We start from the raw sequence: 25,013 nt of genomic DNA, 5'->3' as shown, positions 1-25,013 counted from the left end.
AACACGCCGTCCCAACTGCACAGAGTACACCAGGAGCGGTCTCACCAATCACTTGTACAGCTTTAACACGACGTCCCAACTGTACAGAGTACACCAGGAGCGGTCTCACCAATCACTTGTACAGCTTTAACACGCCGTCCCAACCGCACAGAGTACACCAGGAGCGGTCTCACCAATCACTTGTACAGCTTTAACACACCGTCCCAACCGCACAGAGTACACCAGGAGCGGTCTCACCGATCACTTGTACAGCTTTAACACGCCGTCCCAACTGCACAGAGTACACCAGGAGCGGTCTCACCAATCACTTGTACAGCTTTAACACGACGTCCCAACTGTACAGAGTACACCAGGAGCGGTCTCACCAATCACTTGTACAGCTTTAACACGCCGTCCCAACCGCACAGAGTACACCAGGAGCGGTCTCACCAATCACTTGTACAGCTTTAACACGCCGTCCCAACTGTACAGAGTACACCAGGAGCGGTCTCACCAATCACTTGTACAGCTTTAACACGCCGTCCCATCTGCACAGAGTACACCAGGAGCCCTCTCACCAATCACTTGTACAGCTTTAACACACCGTCCCAACCGCACAGAGTACACCAGGAGCGGTCTCACCAATCACTTGTACAGCTTTAACACGCCGTCCCAACCGCAAAGAGTACACCAGGAGCGGTCTCACCAATCACTTGTACAGCTTTAACACGACGTCCCATCTGCACAGAGTACACCAGGAGCGGTCTCAGCAATCACTTGTACAGCTTTAACACACCGTCCCAACTGTACAGAGTACACCAGGAGCGGTCTCAGCAATCACTTGTACAGCTTTAACACACCGTCTCAACCGCACAGAGTACACCAGGAGCGGTCTCACCAATCACTTGTACAGCTTTAACACGCCGTCCCATCTGTACAGAGTACACCAGGAGTGGTCTCACCAATCACTTGTACAGCTTTAACACGCCGTCCCATCCGCACAGAGTACACCAGGAGCGGTCTCACCAATCACTTGTACAGCTTTAACACGCCGTCCCATCTGTACAGAGTACACCAGGAGTGGTCTCACCAATCACTTGTACAGCTTTAACACGCTGTCCCAACCGCACAGAGTACACCAGGAGCGGTCTCACCAATCACTTGTACAGCTTTAACACGCCGTCCCATCTGTACAGAGTACACCAGGAGCGGTCTCACCAATCACTTGTACAGCTTTAACACGCCGTCCCATCTGTACAGAGTACACCAGGAGTGGTCTCACCAATCACTTGTACAGCTTTAACACGCTGTCCCAACCGCACAGAGTACACCAGGAGCGGTCTCACCAATCACTTGTACAGCTTTAACACACCGTCCCAACCGCACAGAGTACAGCAGGAGCGGTCTCACCAATCACTTGTACAGCTTTAACACGCCGTCCCAACTGCACAGAGTACAGCAGGAGCGGTCTCACCAATCACTTGTACAGCTTTAACACGCCGTCCCAACCGCACAGAGTACACCAGGAGCAGTCTCACCAATCACTTGTACAGCTTTAACACGCCGTCCCAACCGCACAGAGTACACCAGGAGCGGTCTCACCAATCACTTGTACAGCTTTAACACGCCGTCCCAACCGCACAGAGTACACCAGGAGCGGTCTCACCAATCACTTGTACAGCTTTAACACACCGTCCCAACCGCACAGAGTACACCAGGAGCGGTCTCACCGATCACTTGTACAGCTTTAACACGCCGTCCCAACTGCACAGAGTACACCAGGAGCGGTCTCACCAATCACTTGTACAGCTTTAACACGACGTCCCAACTGTACAGAGTACACCAGGAGCGGTCTCACCAATCACTTGTACAGCTTTAACATGCCGTCCCAACCGCACAGAGTACACCAGGAGCGGTCTCACCAATCACTTGTACAGCTTTAACACGCCGTCCCAACTGTACAGAGTACACCAGGAGCGGTCTCACCAATCACTTGTACAGCTTTAACACGCCGTCCCATCTGCACAGAGTACACCAGGAGCCCTCTCACCAATCACTTGTACAGCTTTAACACGCCGTCCCAACCGCACAGAGTACACCAGGAGCGGTCTCACCAATCACTTGTACAGCTTTAACACGCCGTCCCAACCGCACAGAGTACACCAGGAGCCCTCTCACCAATCACTTGTACAGCTTTAACACGCCGTCCCAACCGCACAGAGTACACCAGGAGCGGTCTCACCAATCACTTGTACAGCTTTAACACGCCGTCCCAACTGTACAGAGTACACCAGGAGCCCTCTCACCAATCACTTGTACAGCTTTAACACGCCGTCCCAACTGCACAGAGTACACCAGGAGCGGTCTCACCAATCACTTGTACAGCTTTAACACGCCGTCCCAACCGCACAGAGTACACCAGGAGCGGTCTCACCAATCACTTGTACAGCTTTAACACGCCGTCCCAACTGCACAGAGTACACCAGGAGCGGTCTCACCAATCACTTGTACAGCTTTAACACGACGTCCCAACTGTACAGAATACACCAGGAGCGGTCTCACCAATCACTTGTACAGCTTTAACACACCGTCCCAACTGCACAGAGTACACCAGGAGCAGTCTCACCAATCACTTGTACAGCTTTAACACACCGTCCCAACTGCACAGAGTACACCAGGAGCGGTCTCACCAATCACTGGTACAGCTTTAACACACCGTCGAACTGCACAGAGTACACCAGGAGCGGTCTCAGCAATCACTTGTACAGCTTTAACACGCCGTCCCAACCGCACAGAGTACACCAGGAGTGGTCTCACCAATCACTTGTACAGCTTTAACACGCCGTCCCAACTGTACAGAGTACACCAGGAGCGGTCTCACCAATCACTTGTACAGCTTTAACACGCCGTCCCAACCGCACAGAGTACACCAGGAGCGGTCTCACCAATCACTTGTACAGCTTTAACACGCCGTCCCAACCGCACAGAGTACACCAGGAGCGGTCTCACCAATCACTTGTACAGCTTTAACACGCCGTCCCAACTGTACAGAGTACACCAGGAGCGGTCTCACCAATCACTTGTACAGCTTTAACACGCCGTCCCAACCGCACAGTGTACACCAGGAGTGGTCTCACCAATCACTTGTACAGCTTTAACACGCCGTCCCAACTGTACAGAGTACACCAGGAGCCCTCTCACCAATCACTTGTACAGCTTTAACACGCCGTCCCAACTGTACAGAGTACACCAGGAGCCCTCTCACCAATCACTTGTACAGCTTTAACACGCCGTCCCAACTGTACAGAGTACACCAGGAGCCCTCTCACCAATCACTTGTACAGCTTTAACACTCCGTCCCAAACGCACAGTGTACACCAGGAGTGGTCTCACCAATCACTTGTACAGCTTTAACACGCCGTCCCAACTGTACAGAGTACACCAGGAGCCCTCTCACCAATCACTTGTACAGCTTTAACACGCCGTCCCAACTGTACAGAGTACACCAGGAGCCCTCTCACCAATCACTTGTACAGCTTTAACACGCCGTCCCAACCGCACAGTGTACACCAGGAGTGGTCTCACCAATCACTTGTACAGCTTTAACACGCCGTGCCAACTGCACAGAGTACACCAGGAGCGGTCTCACCAATCACTTGTACAGCTTTAACACGCCGTCCCAACTGCACAGAGTACACCAGGAGCGGTCTCACCAATCACTTGTACAGCTTTAACACGCCGTCCCAACTGTACAGAGTACACCAGGAGCCCTCTCACCAATCACTTGTACAGCTTTAACACGCCGTCCCAACTGCACAGAGTACACCAGGAGCGGTCTCACCAATCACTTGTACAGCTTTAACACGCCGTCCCAACTGTACAGAGTACACCAGGAGCGGTCTCACCAATCACTTGTACAGCTTTAACACGCCGTCCCAACCGCACAGTGTACACCAGGAGTGGTCTCACCAATCACTTGTACAGCTTTAACACGCCGTCCCAACTGTACAGAGTACACCAGGAGCCCTCTCACCAATCACTTGTACAGCTTTAACACGCCGTCCCAACTGCACACAGTACACCAGGAGCGGTCTCACCAATCACTTGTACAGCTTTAACACGCCGTCCCAACCGCACAGAGTACACCAGGAGCGGTCTCACCAATCACTTGTACAGCTTTAACACGCCGTCCCAACTGCACAGAGTACACCAGGAGCGGTCTCACCAATCACTTGTACAGCTTTAACACGCCGTCCCAACCGCACAGAGTACACCAGGAGCGGTCTCACCAATCACTTGTACAGCTTTAACACGCCGACCCAACCGCACAGAGTACACCAGGAGCGGTCTCAGCAATCACTTGTACAGCTTTAACACGCCGTCCCAACTGTACAGAGTACACCAGGAGCGGTCTCACCAATCACTTGGACAGCTTTAACACGCCGTCCCATCTGCACAGAGTACACCAGGAGCGGTCTCAGCAATCACTTGTACAGCTTTAACACGCCGTCCCAACCGCACAGAGTACACCAGGAGTGGTCTCACCAATCACTTGTACAGCTTTAACACGCCGTCCCAACTGTACAGAGTACACCAGGAGCGGTCTCACCAATCACTTGTACAGCTTTAACACGCCGTCCCAACCGCACAGAGTACACCAGGAGCGGTCTCACCAATCACTTGGACAGCTTTAACACGCCGTCCCATCTGCACAGAGTACACCAGGAGCGGTCTCAGCAATCACTTGTACAGCTTTAACACGCCGTCCCAACCGCACAGAGTACACCAGGAGCCCTCTCACCAATCACTTGTACAGCTTTAACACGCCGTCCCAACTGTACAGAGTACACCAGGAGCGGTCTCACCAATCACTTGTACAGCTTTAACACGCCGTCCCAACCGCACAGAGTACACCAGGAGCGGTCTCACCAATCACTTGTACAGCTTTAACACGCCGTCCCAACTGTACAGAGTACACCAGGAGCGGTCTCACCAATCACTTGTACAGCTTTAACACGCCGTCCCATCTGCACAGAGTACACCAGGAGCCCTCTCACCAATCACTTGTACAGCTTTAACACGCCGTCCCAACCGCACAGAGTACACCAGGAGCGGTCTCACCAATCACTTGTACAGCTTTAACACGCCGTCCCAACCGCACAGAGTACACCAGGAGCCCTCTCACCAATCACTTGTACAGCTTTAACACGCCGTCCCAACCGCACAGAGTACACCAGGAGCGGTCTCACCAATCACTTGTACAGCTTTAACACGCCGTCCCAACTGTACAGAGTACACCAGGAGCCCTCTCACCAATCACTTGTACAGCTTTAACACGCCGTCCCAACTGCACAGAGTACACCAGGAGCGGTCTCACCAATCACTTGTACAGCTTTAACACGCCGTCCCAACCGCACAGAGTACACCAGGAGCGGTCTCACCAATCACTTGTACAGCTTTAACACGCCGTCCCAACTGCACAGAGTACACCAGGAGCGGTCTCACCAATCACTTGTACAGCTTTAACACGACGTCCCAACTGTACAGAATGCACCAGGAGCGGTCTCACCAATCACTTGTACAGCTTTAACACACCGTCCCAACTGCACAGAGTACACCAGGAGCAGTCTCACCAATCACTTGTACAGCTTTAACACACCGTCCCAACTGCACAGAGTACACCAGGAGCGGTCTCACCAATCACTGGTACAGCTTTAACACACCGTCGAACTGCACAGAGTACACCAGGAGCGGTCTCAGCAATCACTTGTACAGCTTTAACACGCCGTCCCAACCGCACAGAGTACACCAGGAGTGGTCTCACCAATCACTTGTACAGCTTTAACACGCCGTCCCAACTGTACAGAGTACACCAGGAGCGGTCTCACCAATCACTTGTACAGCTTTAACACGCCGTCCCAACCGCACAGAGTACACCAGGAGCGGTCTCACCAATCACTTGTACAGCTTTAACACGCCGTCCCAACCGCACAGAGTACACCAGGAGCGGTCTCACCAATCACTTGTACAGCTTTAACACGCCGTCCCAACTGTACAGAGTACACCAGGAGCGGTCTCACCAATCACTTGTACAGCTTTAACACGCCGTCCCAACCGCACAGTGTACACCAGGAGTGGTCTCACCAATCACTTGTACAGCTTTAACACGCCGTCCCAACTGTACAGAGTACACCAGGAGCCCTCTCACCAATCACTTGTACAGCTTTAACACGCCGTCCCAACTGTACAGAGTACACCAGGAGCCCTCTCACCAATCACTTGTACAGCTTTAACACGCCGTCCCAACTGTACAGAGTACACCAGGAGCCCTCTCACCAATCACTTGTACAGCTTTAACACGCCGTCCCAAACGCACAGTGTACACCAGGAGTGGTCTCACCAATCACTTGTACAGCTTTAACACGCCGTCCCAACTGTACAGAGTACACCAGGAGCCCTCTCACCAATCACTTGTACAGCTTTAACACGCCGTCCCAACTGTACAGAGTACACCAGGAGCCCTCTCACCAATCACTTGTACAGCTTTAACACGCCGTCCCAACCGCACAGTGTACACCAGGAGTGGTCTCACCAATCACTTGTACAGCTTTAACACGCCGTGCCAACTGCACAGAGTACACCAGGAGCGGTCTCACCAATCACTTGTACAGCTTTAACACGCCGTCCCAACTGCACAGAGTACACCAGGAGCGGTCTCACCAATCACTTGTACAGCTTTAACACGCCGTCCCAACTGTACAGAGTACACCAGGAGCCCTCTCACCAATCACTTGTACAGCTTTAACACGCCGTCCCAACTGCACAGAGTACACCAGGAGCGGTCTCACCAATCACTTGTACAGCTTTAACACGCCGTCCCAACTGTACAGAGTACACCAGGAGCGGTCTCACCAATCACTTGTACAGCTTTAACACGCCGTCCCAACCGCACAGTGTACACCAGGAGTGGTCTCACCAATCACTTGTACAGCTTTAACACGCCGTCCCAACTGTACAGAGTACACCAGGAGCCCTCTCACCAATCACTTGTACAGCTTTAACACGCCGTCCCAACTGCACACAGTACACCAGGAGCGGTCTCACCAATCACTTGTACAGCTTTAACACGCCGTCCCAACCGCACAGAGTACACCAGGAGCGGTCTCACCAATCACTTGTACAGCTTTAACACGCCGTCCCAACTGCACAGAGTACACCAGGAGCGGTCTCACCAATCACTTGTACAGCTTTAACACGCCGTCCCAACCGCACAGAGTACACCAGGAGCGGTCTCACCAATCACTTGTACAGCTTTAACACGCCGACCCAACCGCACAGAGTACACCAGGAGCGGTCTCACCAATCACTTGTACAGCTTTAACACGCCGTCCCAACTGTACAGAGTACACCAGGAGCGGTCTCACCAATCACTTGGACAGCTTTAACACGCCGTCCCATCTGCACAGAGTACACCAGGAGCGGTCTCAGCAATCACTTGTACAGCTTTAACACGCCGTCCCAACCGCACAGAGTACACCAGGAGTGGTCTCACCAATCACTTGTACAGCTTTAACACGCCGTCCGAACTGTACAGAGTACACCAGGACCGGTCTCACCAATCACTTGTACAGCTTTAACACGCCGTCCCAACCGCACAGAGTACACCAGGAGCGGTCTCACCAATCACTTGGACAGCTTTAACACGCCGTCCCATCTGCACAGAGTACACCAGGAGCGGTCTCAGCAATCACTTGTACAGCTTTAACACGCCGTCCCAACCGCACAGAGTACACCAGGAGCCCTCTCACCAATCACTTGTACAGCTTTAACACGCCGACCCAACTGCACAGAGTACACCAGGAGCGGTCTCAGCAATCACTTGTACAGCTTTAACACGCCGTCCCAACCGCACAGAGTACACCAGGAGTGGTCTCACCAATCACTTGTACAGCTTTAACACGCCGTCCCAACTGTACAGAGTACACCAGGAGCGGTCTCACCAATCACTTGTACAGCTTTAACACGCCGTCCCAACCGCACAGAGTACACCAGGAGCGGTCTCACCAATCACTTGTACAGCTTTAACACGCCGTCCCAACTGCACAGAGTACACCAGGAGCGGTCTCACCGATCACTTGTACAGCTTTAACACGCCGTCCCAACCGCACAGAGTACACCAGGAGCGGTCTCACAAATCACTTGTACAGCTTTAACACGCCGTCCCAACTGTACAGAGTACACCAGGAGCGGTCTCACCAATCACTTGTACAGCTTTAACACGCCGTCCCAACCGCACAGTGTACACCAGGAGTGGTCTCACCAATCACTTGTACAGCTTTAACACGCCGTCCCAACTGTACAGAGTACACCAGGAGCCCTCTCACCAATCACTTGTACAGCTTTAACACGCCGTCCCAACCGCACAGAGTACACCAGGAGCGGTCTCACCAATCACTTGTACAGCTTTAACACGCCGTCCCAACTGCACAGAGTACACCAGGAGCGGTCTCACCAATCACTTGTACAGCTTTAACACGCCGTCCCAACCGCACAGTGTACACCAGGAGCGGTCTCACCAATCACTTGTACAGCTTTAACACGCCGACCCAACCGCAGAGTACACCAGGAGCGGTCTCACCAATCACTTGTACAGCTTTAACACGCCGACCCAACCGCACAGAGTACACCAGGAGCGGTCTCACCAATCACTTGTACAGCTTTAACACGCCGTCCCAACCGCACAGAGTACACCAGGAGCGGTCTCACCAATCACTTGTACAGCTTTAACACGCCGTCCCAACTGCACAGAGTACACCAGGAGCCCTCTCACCAATCACTTGTACAGCTTTTACACGCCGACCCAACTGCACAGAGTACACCAGGAGCGGTCTCACCAATCACTTGTACAGCTTTAACTCACCGTCGAACTGCACAGAGTACACCAGGAGCGGTCTCACCAATCACTTGTACAGCTTTAACACGCCGTCCCAACTGCACAGAGTACACCAGGAGCGGTCTCACCAATCACTTGTACAGCTTTAACACACCGTCCCAACCGCACAGAGTACACCAGGAGCCCTCTCACCAATCACTTGTACAGCTTTAACACGCCGTCCCAACCGCACAGAGTACACCAGGAGCGATCTCACCAATCACTTGTACAGCTTTAACACGCCGTCCCAACCGCACAGAGTACACCAGGAGCGGTCTCACCAATCACTTGTAAAGCTTGAACACGCCGTCCCAACCGCACAGAGTACACCAGGAGCGGTCTCAGCAATCACTTGTACAGCTTTAACACACCGTCCCAACCGCACAGAGTACACCAGGAGTGGTCTCACCAATCACTTGTACAGCTTTAACACGCCGTCCCAACCGCACAGAGTACACCAGGAGCCCTCTCACCAATCACTTGTACAGCTTTAACACGCCGTCCCAACCGCACAGAGTACACCAGGAGCGGTCTCACCAATCACTTGTACAGCTTTAACACACCGTCCCAACTGTACAGAGTACACCAGGAGCGGTCTCAGCAATCACTTGTACAGCTTTAACACGACGTCCCATCTGCACAGAGTACACCAGGAGCGGTCTCAGCAATCACTTGTACAGCTTTAACACACCGTCCCAACTGCACACAGTACACCAGGAGCGGTCTCACCAATCACTTGTACAGCTTTAACACACCGTCCCAACCGCACAGAGTACACCAGGAGCGGTCTCACCAATCACTTGTACAGCTTTAACACGCCGTCCCAACCGCACAGAGTACACCAGGAGCGGTCTCACCAATCACTTGTACTGCTTTAACACGCCGTCCCAACGGTACAGAGTACACCAGGAGCGGTCTCACCAATCACTTGTACAGCTTTAACACGCCGTCCCAACTGTACAGAGTACACCAGGAGCGGTCTCACCAACCACTTGTACAGCTTTAACACGCCGTCCCAACCGCACAGAGTACACCAGGAGCGGTCTCACCAATCACTTGTACAGCTTTAACACGACGTCCCATCTGCACAGAGTACACCAGGAGCGGTCTCAGCAATCACTTGTACAGCTTTAACACACCGTCCCAACTGTACAGAGTACACCAGGAGCGGTCTCAGCAATCACTTGTACAGCTTTAACACACCGTCTCAACCGCACAGAGTACACCAGGAGCGGTCTCACCAATCACTTGTACAGCTTTAACACACCGTCCCAACCGCACAGAGTACACCAGGAGCGGTCTCACCAATCACTTGTACAGCTTTAACACGCCGTCCCAACTGCACAGAGTACAGCAGGAGCGGTCTCACCAATCACTTGTACAGCTTTAACACGCCGTCCCAACCGCACAGAGTACACCAGGAGCAGTCTCACCAATCACTTGTACAGCTTTAACACGCCGTCCCAACCGCACAGAGTACACCAGGAGCGGTCTCACCAATCACTTGTACAGCTTTAACACGCCGTCCCAACTGCACAGAGTACACCAGGAACGGTCTCACCAATCACTTGTACAGCTTTAACACACCGTCCCAACTGCACAGAGTACACCAGGAGCGGTCTCACCAATCACTTGTACAGCTTTAACACGACGTCCCAACTGTACAGAGTACACCAGGAGCGGTCTCACCAATCACTTGTACAGCTTTAACACGCCGTCCCAACCGCACAGAGTACACCAGGAGCGGTCTCACCAATCACTTGTACAGCTTTAACACACCGTCCCAACCGCACAGAGTACACCAGGAGCGGTCTCACCGATCACTTGTACAGCTTTAACACGCCGTCCCAACTGCACAGAGTACACCAGGAGCGGTCTCACCAATCACTTGTACAGCTTTAACACGACGTCCCAACTGTACAGAGTACACCAGGAGCCCTCTCACCAATCACTTGTACAGCTTTAACACGCCGTCCCAACCGCACAGAGTACACCAGGAGCGGTCTCAGCAATCACTTGTACAGCTTTAACACACCGTCCCAACTGTACAGAGTACACCAGGAGCGGTCTCACCAATCACTTGTACAGCTTTAACACGCCGTCCCAACTGCACAGAGTACACCAGGAGCGGTCTCACCAATCACTTGTACAGCTTTAACACGCCGTCCCAACCGCACAGAGTACACCAGGAGCGGTCTCAGCAATCACTTGTACAGCTTTAACACGCCGTCCCAACAGTACAGAGTACACCAGGAGCGGTCTCACCAATCACTTGTACAGCTTTAACACGCCGTCCCAACCGCACAGAGTACACCAGGAGCGGTCTCAGCAATCACTTGTACAGCTTTAACACACCGTCCCAACTGTACAGAGTACACCAGGAGCGGTCTCACCAATCACTTGTACAGCTTTAACACGCCGTCCCAACTGCACAGAGTACACCAGGAGCGGTCTCACCAATCACTTGTACAGCTTTAACACGCCGTCCCAACCGCACAGAGTACACCAGGAGCGGTCTCACCAATCACTTGTACAGCTTTAACACGACGTCCCATCTGCACAGAGTACACCAGGAGCGGTCTCAGCAATCACTTGTACAGCTTTAACACACCGTCCCAACTGTACAGAGTACACCAGGAGCGGTCTCAGCAATCACTTGTACAGCTTTAACACACCGTCTCAACCGCACAGAGTACACCAGGAGCGGTCTCACCAATCACTTGTACAGCTTTAACACGCCGTCCCAACCGCACAGAGTACAGCAGGAGCGGTCTCACCAATCACTTGTACAGCTTTAACACGCCGTCCCAACTGCACAGAGTACACCAGGAACGGTCTCACCAATCACTTGTACAGCTTTAACACGCCGTCCCAACTGCACAGAGTACACCAGGAGCGGTCTCACCAATCACTTGTACAGCTTTAACACGACGTCCCAACTGTACAGAGTACACCAGGAGCGGTCTCACCAATCACTTGTACAGCTTTAACACGCCGTCCCAACTGTACAGAGTACACCAGGAGCGGTCTCACCAATCACTTGTACAGCTTTAACACGACGTCCCAACTGTACAGAGTACACCAGGAGCGGTCTCACCAATCACTTGTACAGCTTTAACACGCCGTCCCAACTGCACAGAGTACACCAGGAACGGTCTCACCAATCACTTGTACAGCTTTAACACGCCGTCCCAACTGTACAGAGTACAGCAGGAGCGGTCTCACCAATCACTTGTACAGCTTTAACACGCCGTCCCAACCGCACAGAGTACACCAGGAGCAGTCTCACCAATCACTTGTACAGCTTTAACACGCCGTCCCAACCGCACAGAGTACACCAGGAGCGGTCTCACCAATCACTTGTACAGCTTTAACACGCCGTCCCAACTGCACAGAGTACACCAGGAACGGTCTCACCAATCACTTGTACAGCTTTAACACGCCGTCCCAACTGCACAGAGTACACCAGGAGCGGTCTCACCAATCACTTGTACAGCTTTAACACGACGTCCCAACTGTACAGAGTACACCAGGAGCGGTCTCACCAATCACTTGTACAGCTTTAACACGCCGTCCCAACCGCACAGAGTACACCAGGAGCGGTCTCACCAATCACTTGTACAGCTTTAACACGCCGTCCCAACTGTACAGAGTACACCAGGAGCGGTCTCACCAATCACTTGTACAGCTTTAACACGCCGTCCCATCTGCACAGAGTACACCAGGAGCCCTCTCACCAATCACTTGTACAGCTTTAACACGCCGTCCCAACCGCACAGAGTACACCAGGAGCGGTCTCACCAATCACTTGTACAGCTTTAACACGCCGTCCCAACCGCACAGAGTACACCAGGAGCCCTCTCACCAATCACTTGTACAGCTTTAACACGCCGTCCCAACCGCACAGAGTACACCAGGAGCGGTCTCACCAATCACTTGTACAGCTTTAACACGCCGTCCCAACTGTACAGAGTACACCAGGAGCCCTCTCACCAATCACTTGTACAGCTTTAACACGCCGTCCCAACTGCACAGAGTACACCAGGAGCGGTCTCACCAATCACTTGTACAGCTTTAACACGCCGTCCCAACCGCACAGAGTACACCAGGAGCGGTCTCACCAATCACTTGTACAGCTTTAACACGCCGTCCCAACTGCACAGAGTACACCAGGAGCGGTCTCACCAATCACTTGTACAGCTTTAACACGACGTCCCAACTGTACAGAATACACCAGGAGCGGTCTCACCAATCACTTGTAAAGCTTTAACACGCCGTCCCAACCGCACAGAGTACACCAGGAGCGGTCTCACCAATCACTTGTACAGCTTTAACACGCCGTCCCAACCGTACAGAATACACCAGGAGCGGTCTCACCAATCACTTGTAAAGCTTTAACACGCCGTCCCAACTGTACAGAGTACACCAGGAGTGGTCTCACCAATCACTTGTACAGCTTTAACACGCCGTCCCAACCGCACAGAGTACACCAGGAGCGGTCTCACCAATCACTTGTACAGCTTTAACACACCGTCCCAACTGTACAGAGTACACCAGGAGTGGTCTCACCAATCACTTGTACAGCTTTAACACGCCGTCCCAACCACACAGAGTACACCAGGAGCGGTCTCACCAATCACTTGTACAGCTTTAACACACCGTCCCAACTGCACAGAGTACACCAGGAGTGGTCTCACCAATCACTTGTACAGCTTTAACACACCGTCCCAACTGCTGTACTCAGTGCTCTGACCAATGCAAGTTAGTGTGCCAAACACCCTCTTGTGTCTCCACTTTTAGGGAACCATGTCCCTCTATCCCTAGGTATCTCTTCTTCCCTCTTCTGTTAGGCAAAAGTTACAAAACCCTAAAAGCAGGCATCTCCGGACTCAAAGACAGCTTCTACCCCTCCGTTTTAAGACTTATTTTTGGTTCCCTAGTGTGATAAGTTGGACTTCTGACCTCACAATCTACCTTGTGATAACCTGGCACGTTCCTGTTTAACTGCACGACACTTGCTCTGTAGCTGTTACTGTTTTGTTCTGTCTTCCCTTGCTCTGCCTCGATGCACAGTGAAGTGATCTGATCTGTACCAACAGTTTGCAAGGCAAGCATCCCACTGTGTCTCGGCACTAATTCCACTTCTGTTCCACAACACTGCCCAGAGCCCAGGCATTCTCTTAGTAAGTTCCACTCTTCTTTAACCTACCAAGATGCAGCATTTTGCACTAGTCTGAGTTAAATTCCCTCCGCCACCCCCTCTTGCCCACTTCCCCCAGTGCTCCAGATCCTGCTTGCAACTGTAGACAACATTCCTCACTCTCCACCACTTCACCTGTTTTGGTGTTACCTGCAAATTCACTCTCCGCTTTGGCAACGTAGTCATCCAAATGATTAATGTAGACGACAAACTATAGGGGACCCAGCACCAATCCCTGTGGCATACCACTGGTCACAGACCGCCACTCTGAATAACATCCCTCTATCAGGTCAGCCCTCAGCCTTCTTCCCTCGAGGAAAGACAGACTCAGCCTGTCCAGTCTCGAAGCCCTCCAGTCCTGGCAACATCCTCATGAATCTTTCCTGCATCCTCTCCTCCTTAATCATATCCTTCTTAGAGCTGGGTGACCAGAACTGCACACAGTACTCTTGGTGCACCAATATCTCATCCCAACTCCTGTACTCAGTTGAAAGCAAATGTACCATACACCTTCTTCACCTGCCCGTCTCCCTGTGTAACCACTTTTGAAGAACTATGTACCTGTTCTGGGTCTCAGTGTTCCATTACCCAGGGTCCTGTTATTTACTGCGTAGTGCAACCCTGCTGTAACTTTCCATAATCAGTGCTCTGCACTTGGCTGGGTTAAATTCCCTCTGCCATCCCCTTCTCCACCTTCTCAGGTGATCCAGAACCTGCTGTAACCTTATAGACAACTTTCCTTTCTGTCCACCACATCACCCGTTTCAGTGTTAGCTGCAAATTCAACTCTCCATGTTAGCAACATCGCCTTCCAAATCATTAATGTAGACTACATACAAGAAGGGACTCAGCACCAATCTCTCTGGCACACCACTGGTTATAGACCTCCAGGTTGAATAACAACCCATCAGCAAGCTTTGATCCCCCCCTCCTCACCAAGCCAATTTTGTACCGAGTTGGCTCGCTGTCTGGACACTGGAGCAGGGATCCAATTGCAGACCCAGTACTGTGCACACAGTGAGATTAATTGAGTAACAAATCCTGAGGTGCAAACAAAGTCGGCGCCAAAGTTCAGGCAGAGATCAAAACTTCCAGAGAAATCCAAAAAACCAGAATTGGGAGACAGGCAGAGTCGATATTCAGACGGACAGAGTACAGATATGAATGCTGGAAAGGCTCAGGAAAACTCACTGGCACAATCGGGCCACCAACAGGTGAAAACACGGGACTGAAATACATTGAGCAATAAACAGAGAGGCAGATGATAGGTGGAGCACAATGAGACAGAAGTGGCAGCGAAACAGGTAATAATGAGAAACAGGTGAGAGGCGGAGTACTCAGTGATAGAGGGGCCAGAGTAGAGCAGGAGCGGGGACAGGAGCACATGGGGCATGAAAACAAACAAGAGCACATGGCAATACAAAAACACAGACTGACAGCTAGGGGGAAGCACACAAAAAGACAGAGTTCGACTGGAGGTACTGACACTCACTCACCCTGGATGCCATGTGAACTAACCTTCCAATTCTGCCTAACACACACAGGACCTGGTTAAAAATTCACTGAGATGGGTCATTCATGATGTTACTCCACTCTCTGAATTCCAGCATTGCCCAAATGGAATTCGAACCCTCGCCGTGAGGTTGAAGCAGTGCAAGCGCTCAACCCATGCCCATGGGGCCTGGTTCAGTGCCGGCAACCAAGCCTTCCCTGTTTACTCCCCTGCTAACCCCTCTCTTGTCTTTCAGAGGAAGCTTCCAGAAGAGCCGGGATGCTCAGCAGGCACGTTCTCAACTGGAACGATGGGAGAAGGTGTAGAGCGGGGACAGTACTACAAAGAAAGAGGTGAGATCAGAACCTCATCGACAAATGCAAGGGGTATGTCCCTGCTAAATCTCAAAGAGCTTACTCCAATGAAACACTTTTCCTTGTTTCCTCTCCAAAAGGATCATTCCATTTCATAACTGCGTTGAGGTAGAACAAAGGAAAACAGAAGGCAGGTTAAAGTGTTACAGTCACAGAGAAATTACAGTGCAAGTAGACAATGAGGTCCAAGGGCCACAAGGAGATAGATCAGGATTAAAGAAGTCCATTCTGTACTGATCACTAAAATCTTTTGCCTGTATAAGATCCATATCCTCCATTCTCTACACATTCATGTGTCAAACAGCTTCTTAAATAACATTGTAGTATGTTTCCACCACCATACCTGGCAGCCTGTTCCAGACATCTACCACTCTCTGTGTGTAAAAAAAAAAAAGAATGCCCACACATCCCATTTAAACTTTCCCCCTCTCACCTTAAACATGTCTTATAGAATCTGACATTCCCAATCTGGGTTAATGACTCTGACCATTACCCCAGCTATTCCTCCCAGAACTTTACAAACTTCTATCAGGTCTCCCCTCAGCCTCTGACGCTCCAGAGAAAACAACCCAAGTTTGTCCAACACTCCTACCCTCTAATCCAAGCAGCATCCTGGTGAGCCTCCTGTGCACCGTCTCCACAGTCTCCATATTCTTCCTGTTTCGAGGTGACCAGAACTGCACACAATACTCCACGTGTGGCTTAACCAAACTATTATACAGTTGCATCATGACTTCCTGAATTTTATATTCTGTGCTTTGTCCCATAAAGGCAAACGTGCTATACACCTTCTTTACCACTATCTACTTGTGTGGTCACTGTCAAGTAGCTATGAACTTGGACCCTAAGTTCTCTCTGTACATTAGTGCTGCTAAGGCACCTACCATTAACTGTACACTTTCTCTTTACATTTGGACCTCCTGGAGGTCAATACCTCACACTGCCCTTGATTAAACTCTATCTGCCATCTCTCTGCCCAGATTTGGAAGTGATCTATATCCTGCTGTGTCCTTCTACACTGTCTACAACAGCACCAAGTTTTTTGTGTCGTTTGCAATCTTACTAACCCACCCAAATATACTTTTGCCGATCACTTATATGTATCACAAACAACAGAGATCCAACAGTGATCCCTGTGGACCACCACTGGCCATGGACCTCCAGCCAGAATAACATCTTTCCACGCTGTTCTCTGTCTTCTGCGGGCAAGCAGGATCTGGATCCAAACTACGAAGTTACTGTGGATCCTATGCATTTTCATATTCTGGTTCAGCCTACCCTGAGGGACCTTGTCAAAAGCTTCACTAAAGTCAATGTAGACAACAAAGAAGTCCATGCAGGTGATGCAAAGGTTGGTTGTGTTGGGGATGGTGCAGAAGTTTGTTGTAGGCTGCAACTGGACATTGACAGAATCCAGACCTGGGCTGAGCAAAGGCAGACGCAGTTCAGCTCAGTGTGAAGTGATACATTAGGAAGATCAAATTTGAAAGTGGAGTACAGGGTTAATGGCAAGAATTTTTAGCTGTGTGGAGGAGCAGAGGGATCTAGGGCTCCATACCCACAGATCACTGAAAATAGCTGCACAAGTTGACAAGGTGGTTTAGGAAGCATACAGTGTGCTAGCCTTCATTAACCACAGAATTTCCAGAATGTTGCCTGGATTAGAGCACACCTTATGAGAAAAGGTTGAGTAAACTAGGGCTTTTCTCTTTGGAGTGAAGGAGGATGATAGGAGTGTATAAAATGAAGAGGCACACCTACAGTGGACAGCCACAGTCTTATTGGTAATAGCTAATACTAGAGGACATCTTAAAAAGTGAGTGGAGGAAGATATAGGTGACAGAGGCTGATAAATTTAGGAGGTTAATGTGGAAGAGAAGGTTTTAAATTGATCTTGGAGTAGGTTAAAATGTTGGCATAATATTGTGGGTTGAAGGGCCTGTACTGTTCTGTATTGTTTTTCGTTTATGTTCTAACATCCACTACCCTACCCACATTGATCACCTTTGTCACCTCCTCAGAACACTCAATCCAGTTTATCACACATGACTTGTCTCACATAAATCAATACTGACTATCCTAATCAGTCCATGTTTTCCCAAATGCATGTAAATCCTTTCTCTAACATCCCTCCAGTAACTCTCCTACCAGTGGTGTGGGGCTCACTGGTGTATAATTCTCAGGATTATCCATATTTCTCTTCTTGAACAAAGGAACAATGCCGACTACTCTCCAGCTCTGGGGCTTCACCCGTGGCTCAAACATCCGCTGTAATACAAGGTCACTTTTCCCGAGTGGATTCAATTTCCTTGACACATGTTTTCTGCATCTCCCTCAGGCAAGATCACCGTGCTGGCTTCCAGGATCGAAGGGCTGCAGATCGGCAACAGGAACACAATGCACATCATCCGGAAGTCCCCTAAGAAGTAGATTCCTGGATTCCTGACCTCCTACCCAACCCCAGCCCTGCCTTCACCACTGTGCCTTCTGGGGATGGGGGAGTGGGGAGAGCAGATATGGAAAGACCGGGGAACAGGCCATTCAGCCCAATGAGTTGGTGCTCATCATGCCACGCCCCAGCACTTGGCCCACATCTTACCAGACCTCGCCTTCATCTGGATATGTCTCAGATGCTGAGGGTGTCTCTGTCTCTGATATTGGACAGTGAAGAAGGTGTGTGGTGCCCTTGCCTTTATACGCCAGGGAAGAGAAGGGTTGGGGTGTTGCCCAAGTCAGGTGTAGCTCGTAGTCACCAGTCCGGTGAGGTACATATACAATGAAAACTTGCAGCAGCATCACAGGCACGTTGGTTAGAAATAACACACAGAACATAAATTATATATCAATTTTACCAGACAGCAAAGAAACAAACTGCATAACAAGACCTTTGTGGGTGAAGAGAGAGAAAACAAGGAGATAAGTCCCTGGTAATGAAAGAGGCAGGTCTGTAATGGTCTGTTGCTGATGTAGCGTTAGGTTAGTGTGGGTTGGTTCAAGAACTGAATGTTTGCAGGGAAGTTGCTGTCCCTGAACCCAGGTGCGTGGGACTTGAGGCTTTTGTACCTCCTGGTCGATGGTAGCTGTGAGAAGATGGCATGGCCCTTATGGTGGGGACTTCTGATAATTAGATACACCCTTCCTGATTCGGTGTAGCTCTGGGTGCCACTTTACGGGTTGTGCTGGAAAGGGTGCAGAGGAGATTTCCCCAGGTTGTTTCCTGGTTTGGAGAAATTTAATCATGGAGAGAGATCGGCGAGGACGGGACTGTTTTCCCTGGAGTAAAGGAGGCTGAGGGAGACCTGGTATAGACAGGGTAGATAATCAGAAATCCTTTCCCCTGTAGGAGGGGTTAACAAAACCAAGTGGGGGGGTTGGGGGTTATGGGGAGACGAAGGATACTTAAGAGGGATCTGAGGAATAAGTGTGTTTCACTCTAGGGAGAGATTGATATCTGGGAATAGCTGCCAGAGGAGGTGGTGGAAGGATTTACAATCAAATAGCAATTAGCCAGTGACTCTGATAGTGAGATACGGCCCTAATGCGGGAAAATAGGATTGGTGTAGGTGGGGGGGGGGGGGGTAGAGAAGTCACCATGAATGCGGTGAGTTGAAAGGACTCTGTGCTGGACCACTTGCTGACATCCCCCTCTCTCAATAGCACGTTAAAGATTCCAGTCCCCCTTTGGGTGATAACATCCCACCACACCCTCAGATCCCCATCAATACCTCCTCCCCCTTCCTTTCTGAAGTGCCACCATCTCGAGTGCAGACTGGGAAATGGTGTTCATAAGTCAGCACGAACTCGATAGGCTAAGAGCCTGATAATATGGAGCGCCTCTCCGTGAATATTGGGGGAGATAACAAGGGGGCAGAATGTTGGGGTAGGGCTGCTCCTGTTTGTTCTGCTGGGGATTCCAATCCCTCGATTTATAAATGTTAAACTGGAAACATACCTGCAGATGCTGGAAATCTGAAATAAATTTCTGGAAACTCATGTCCATTCATTCGGCGTCTGTGGAGAGTCACAAGGGTCATTCCTTCTGCCAAACAAACCTGGCGTTAGATTTGAGGAATGAGACTGCCTCAGTAAGGAGGTGGGGCAAGAAGGGATGAGGATATCAGGATTACACCTAAGCCTAGCAAAGATAGCTGTCTGGAGCTCTTGAAAATGGGTAGCAGTGGATTCTGCCTGGGGACACTGGCTAGTGATGTTCCAGGAGGATACTCGTGCCTGGGTAACTGTGGAGACGAAACACACAATGTCCCTGGACAGCTGGGCACCTTTATGGGATAAACATCATTATTGACAGAGATGGAAGTATTTTAATTTAATTTAGCTCATGTTAATAATTGTGTTATTGTCTCTGTTGTAGTATAGTAGAATGTAAGTTGAAGTAAAGGAATTTTTATCAAGATTAAGGACACAGAACATGGTAGCCACTTGATAGGCTTCTGTCTGCTGCAATTCACAGCATCTGCACTCTACCGACTACAGGGGCAGCTCACTCTTTCAGCAACCCCTGCCACACCCCCCACCCCGCCCTACCGACTGGATGAACAAGGGCAGCAGACGCAACAGCCACAGCACCTCTTGGAAGTTTCCCTACAAACCGTCACGTCCATCCTGATTTGGAAGTACTTCCCCATTACATCACCGTGGCTGGGTCAGGCACCCAGAGCTCCCTCCCTTCGGAAGAATGTGGGTTATTGTGGGTGCTGTCCATGCCTCAAGGACTGCAGCAGTTCAAGAAGCCAGTTGACTACATCTTCCTGAAGGGTGTAACTCTTGCTTCGGCTAGCAGCTTAATATAGGGGATGATAGCCCCGCCCCAGCCACACTTAAGGAATCTCCTTTGGCTGAATGCTGCGTGATTTTTTTCTCTGTTACAAATCAGTATCTCAAAATAACAAACAGTACACAATATGTGATTAAACAATTAAGCTTTATAATTCTTACTTTGACTATATGGTTAGTAAAGAAAACAAAAAAAAAAGAAAAAGGGTCCAATCTTATGAAACAGTCTATGCGCAACGTTGGAGATCACTGATAAGCTGATCATCCACCATCGATCTCCTCCGAGTATCGCTGCCCTTCGGATCCTCGCTCCAAGTCCACCCCGTCCGGCGGTCTACCAACTCTCTCCATCTGTGTCTTCTCTCCTCATCTCTCCCCGGCGAAAATCTCTCTTCCAGACTCACGAGAAAGAACAACCACATTCCAAACCCCGTTATCTCCAGTCATAACCCAAACATTGCTGCCACAGAGAAACCATTACTTTATCAGTGAAACCTTACAGCATGTTACAAGGGCAATTGAACGCTGGTTCACTCTGCAAAGCCCACGTTCCTTGAATAAATGAATCGATCCCACCACATTCTTTTCGCTTTCTCATCTTCTCCCCCACATAATCTAGAGAGTGAGGTAATTGGCCAATGGTAAAATCAGGGTAGGTGGAGAGATCCTCTGGATATGGCCGTTCACTGCCCCCATCACCAAAACAATGCCCAGAAGTTGTGCCGGTCTCACTGCAGCTGGCCAAACATCGGAGCAGGTTGTTGATGTCACAGGTGAAAGAACTGCTGGCAAGGATATGTGCTTAGTTCACTGCTCTTCTCCCGCTACCCCCATGACTGTGCACAACTCAGACCCCATCTATAAATTTGCCGATGCCTGCAAAATCTCAGATGGCAATGAGGTGGTGTATCGAGTCAGACAAATTGGTTGGTTGAGTGGTGTCGCAACGACCTCACATTCAACGTCGGTAAGACTAGGGAACTGATTGTGGACTTCAGGAAGGGGAAGTTGGAAAAGCACACACCAGTCATCGTTGAGGGGTCATCAATGGAAAGGGTGAGCAGCTTTAAGTTCCTGGCCATCAGCATCTCAGAGAACTATCCTTGGCCCAGTACATTAACGCAATTACAAATAATACACTATTTTGAGGAGATTTGGTAAGTCAGCAAAGACTCTTTCTACAGGTGTCTGCTGGCTTTCTGGTGGTTGCATCGCGGCCTGATATGGAGGCTCCGATGCACCGGATGGCAAAAGGCTGCCGGGGATTACAGATTCAGTCTGCTCCATCAAGGCACAATCATCATCGCACCGAGGCCATCTTCAATGATTACAATTTGGGACGTGCCCTCTTCTTGTTACCACCACTACCACTACGAGGTGCAGGAATTGGAAATGGTTTGTTGTTGATGCGAGTACTGAAATACAGCGAACTGTTTGCCTTGCATATTGTTCATACAGGTCAGACGTTTACAGAGTGCATTGAAGTAGAACAAAATAAAGCACTAACATTGAAGAATAACGAATAAGTACCGTGCAGTCAGTAATAAAGTGCAGGAGCATAATGTCGTAGATTATAAGATCAAAAGTCAATCTTATCATACTAGGGAACCATTTGTAACATAGTCTTATAACAGCAGGATAGAAACTACCCTTCAGCTGGCGGTACATACTCTGCAGTTTCTTTTGGTCACGGGTAGAGGCGTTGCCATATCAAGCTGTGACAAATCTGGATAAGATGCTTTTTATGCTGCATTGATAAAAATTGGCGAGGTTCAGTGGCAACATGCAATATTTCCTCAGCCTCCTGAACAAATATAGGTGCTGGTACGCAGTTAGGAGTAAGCCTGACATTCAACTTTTTAAGAAACAAATTCTTCCTCCAAATTTCTGAATTGCTCATGAAGCCAGGAACACCACCTCATGATACGTCTTTTGCACTGGGTGCCCTCGCTTTACGAATGTTCGGTTTACACCCCTTTGCCTTTACGAAAGACCTACATTAGTAACCTGTTTTCACATTACAAAGAGGATTTTCGCTTTTATGAAAATTTTTCCATATAAATGGTTCTTCGCTTTACGCTATTTCGGCTTAAGAAAGGTTTCATAGGAATCCTCTACCTTTGTAAAGGGCAGGGGACACCTGTATTTATTTTTAAGCTATAGCAATTTCAAGATCTACGTCAGCAATAATAATAAAAAACCTGATTCTGATTGATCTTGCGCTTCTCCCTGAACTAAAATGGAGCCGACCAGCACACTCCCCGCCCCCGGCTGCCACATTTTCCAATGTGGGCTCCACCAGCTCACTCTTAAAGTGATAAACGTTCCCCCCGAACCAGCCAATCAGCGCAGGGGAAAAAAAATGAGGCCTTTTTGCCCCTTGATCCTACCCCAGCCACACTCCAGACCAGCCCCATCACCACCACACTCCCATACTAACCATGTGCCTCTCCATCCCCAACACGTCTAAAATGTGTCTACCAGGAACGGGGATGTATTTCTAAATCAGTTCAGTGTGTAGGAAGAAAGGATTCTCCACCCCCATCCCGCCCTGAATAGCCGACCCCACATTCTGAGACACCTCTCCCCCACACCTCAGTCGAGAGAAAACACGCCCACCCTGTCAAGCCCGGAAGGGTTTTTAATGAGGTTTCCTCTCGTTTTTCTGAATTCCACAGAGTCTGGGTCCAGTCTGTTTCATTTCTCCTTGAGGGACAATCGCACTCCCCTCATCACAGAAACCGATCCAGTGAACCTTTGCAGTGCTCCCTCTGTCAGTCCTTCGGGAGCTCCCTTCCTCGGTAGGGAGGCCAGACCAGTCCCGGTTGCCTCGCCGGGACCTTGTATGATTGGAGCAGCTCCTCTCTCTTCCTGCTCTCCGTCTTTCGCATGTCTCCCTTTCCAGAGAACCATATTTGATTTTTTTCCACTTCCGAGAGAAGCTCGATTTGCTGTGAGTTGTCCGCCACTGTGCAGATGAGGGTCGGAATCCAGTAGTGGGGAGTTGAAGTCACACGTCGGGATCGATGGCAGGGTGGCTGTAAGTGGGTGGTTTACAGGTTGGCATGGATCTCCTGGGCCGAAGGGGCTGTTGTTGAGGGCATGAGACCATGGATCCATGCAAACACTCCAGGGGATCCTTCCCATTCCCACTGACCTCCACACGAAGCAAGAGTCAACTCAGGAGCTAATCCACCCCACCCCATCTGCCATCTCTCTGCCCATATCCCACTTTACACCTTGGCAACCTTTTACACTGTTCCCAGTGCTGCCAGACTTGAGATCTCGGTACAGATCCTGATGGAACACCACCAATCACAGATGCCCCACCCACCCGCCTTGTGTGGGCAAGCCAATTATGAGTCCCATCTGCCAATTCACAGATCCCCTTTTTCTCCATTTTCTGAATGAGCCTCCTGTGAGGGGACTTTGCATATGTGCAATGTGACCCTAGGATTGGCCCTGGTGTGATACAGCGGTGGGTGGGGGGTAGGGTGAGGAGGTTGAACAGATTCCTCCTATTTGTCTACCTGATGTATTGATGCTCTGCCGGTGGGAAAGGCGGGAGAGATTTATGAATCGTCCCATTATAGTTTCTGCTCTATTGTGATGATTATTTACTCATTATATACAAACAGCATGTGTCAAATCCGACAATGGACACGGTGAATATCATAGATCCAGCCTGTCCTCTGGGAAGGGGATGGTGGCGGAGATGGACAATGATGGAGATGGAGATGGGACAATCGACTGGGAGGGACAGATGAGGGCAACACAGACAAACTGCTGGAGAAACTCAGCAGGCAAGGCAGCATCTATGGGAAAAAGTATAGTTGACATTTCGGGCCGAGATCCTTCGGCAAGATGGATGAGGGGATGGGGGGGAGAGGATCTGCTGGATTTGGACCAGAACGTGGGACTGCACAAGAAATGCCTCGAGGAGAGTTTGCCGATCATGAAGTGTGTGCCCTGGGGTGCAAAAGACCCACCCCTTCTCCGTCGACCCTGGAGGCTCCCTCAGCTGCCACACTGCTTTGCCCACTGTCCTGGATAGCCCCCTCCCTTCCTCTACTCCTCCTCATCCCATACACTCTTCTCCCCCTCTCATCCGGACACATCCCTCCCTCACCCACCTCGTCCCGGACAATCCCTCCTCCCCTTACCCTCTTCTATTTCCGGCCGGGACCCACCCATCCACCCTCTACTGACTCGATGCCGTCCCCCCCACGGGACCCACCCCAC

The 25,013-nt window shown here is 50.4% G+C and overlaps 1 protein-coding gene across 3 annotated transcripts in view; it reads left to right on the top strand.

Annotated features, from left to right (window-relative positions):
- LOC140716330 (ankyrin repeat and protein kinase domain-containing protein 1-like) overlaps positions 1-19,970 on the top strand; it is a 50,604-nt gene extending 30,634 nt beyond the window's left edge. For all 3 annotated transcript variants that reach the window (XM_073028943.1, XM_073028942.1, XM_073028944.1), the window contains 2 exons: positions 15,860-15,956; positions 18,316-19,970. In XM_073028943.1, the coding sequence (XP_072885044.1) occupies positions 15,860-15,956; positions 18,316-18,407 (189 nt within the window). In that variant the 3' untranslated portion in view covers positions 18,408-19,970. The remainder of the gene's footprint in view (positions 1-15,859; positions 15,957-18,315) is intronic.
- The last annotated feature ends 5,043 nt before the right edge of the window (positions 19,971-25,013 follow it).

This window comes from Hemitrygon akajei, chromosome 25, assembly GCF_048418815.1.
Source record: "Hemitrygon akajei chromosome 25, sHemAka1.3, whole genome shotgun sequence".
In the NCBI taxonomy this organism is placed as follows: Eukaryota; Metazoa; Chordata; class Chondrichthyes; order Myliobatiformes; family Dasyatidae; genus Hemitrygon; species Hemitrygon akajei.
This window is presented reverse-complemented; position numbering and strand designations above follow the sequence as displayed.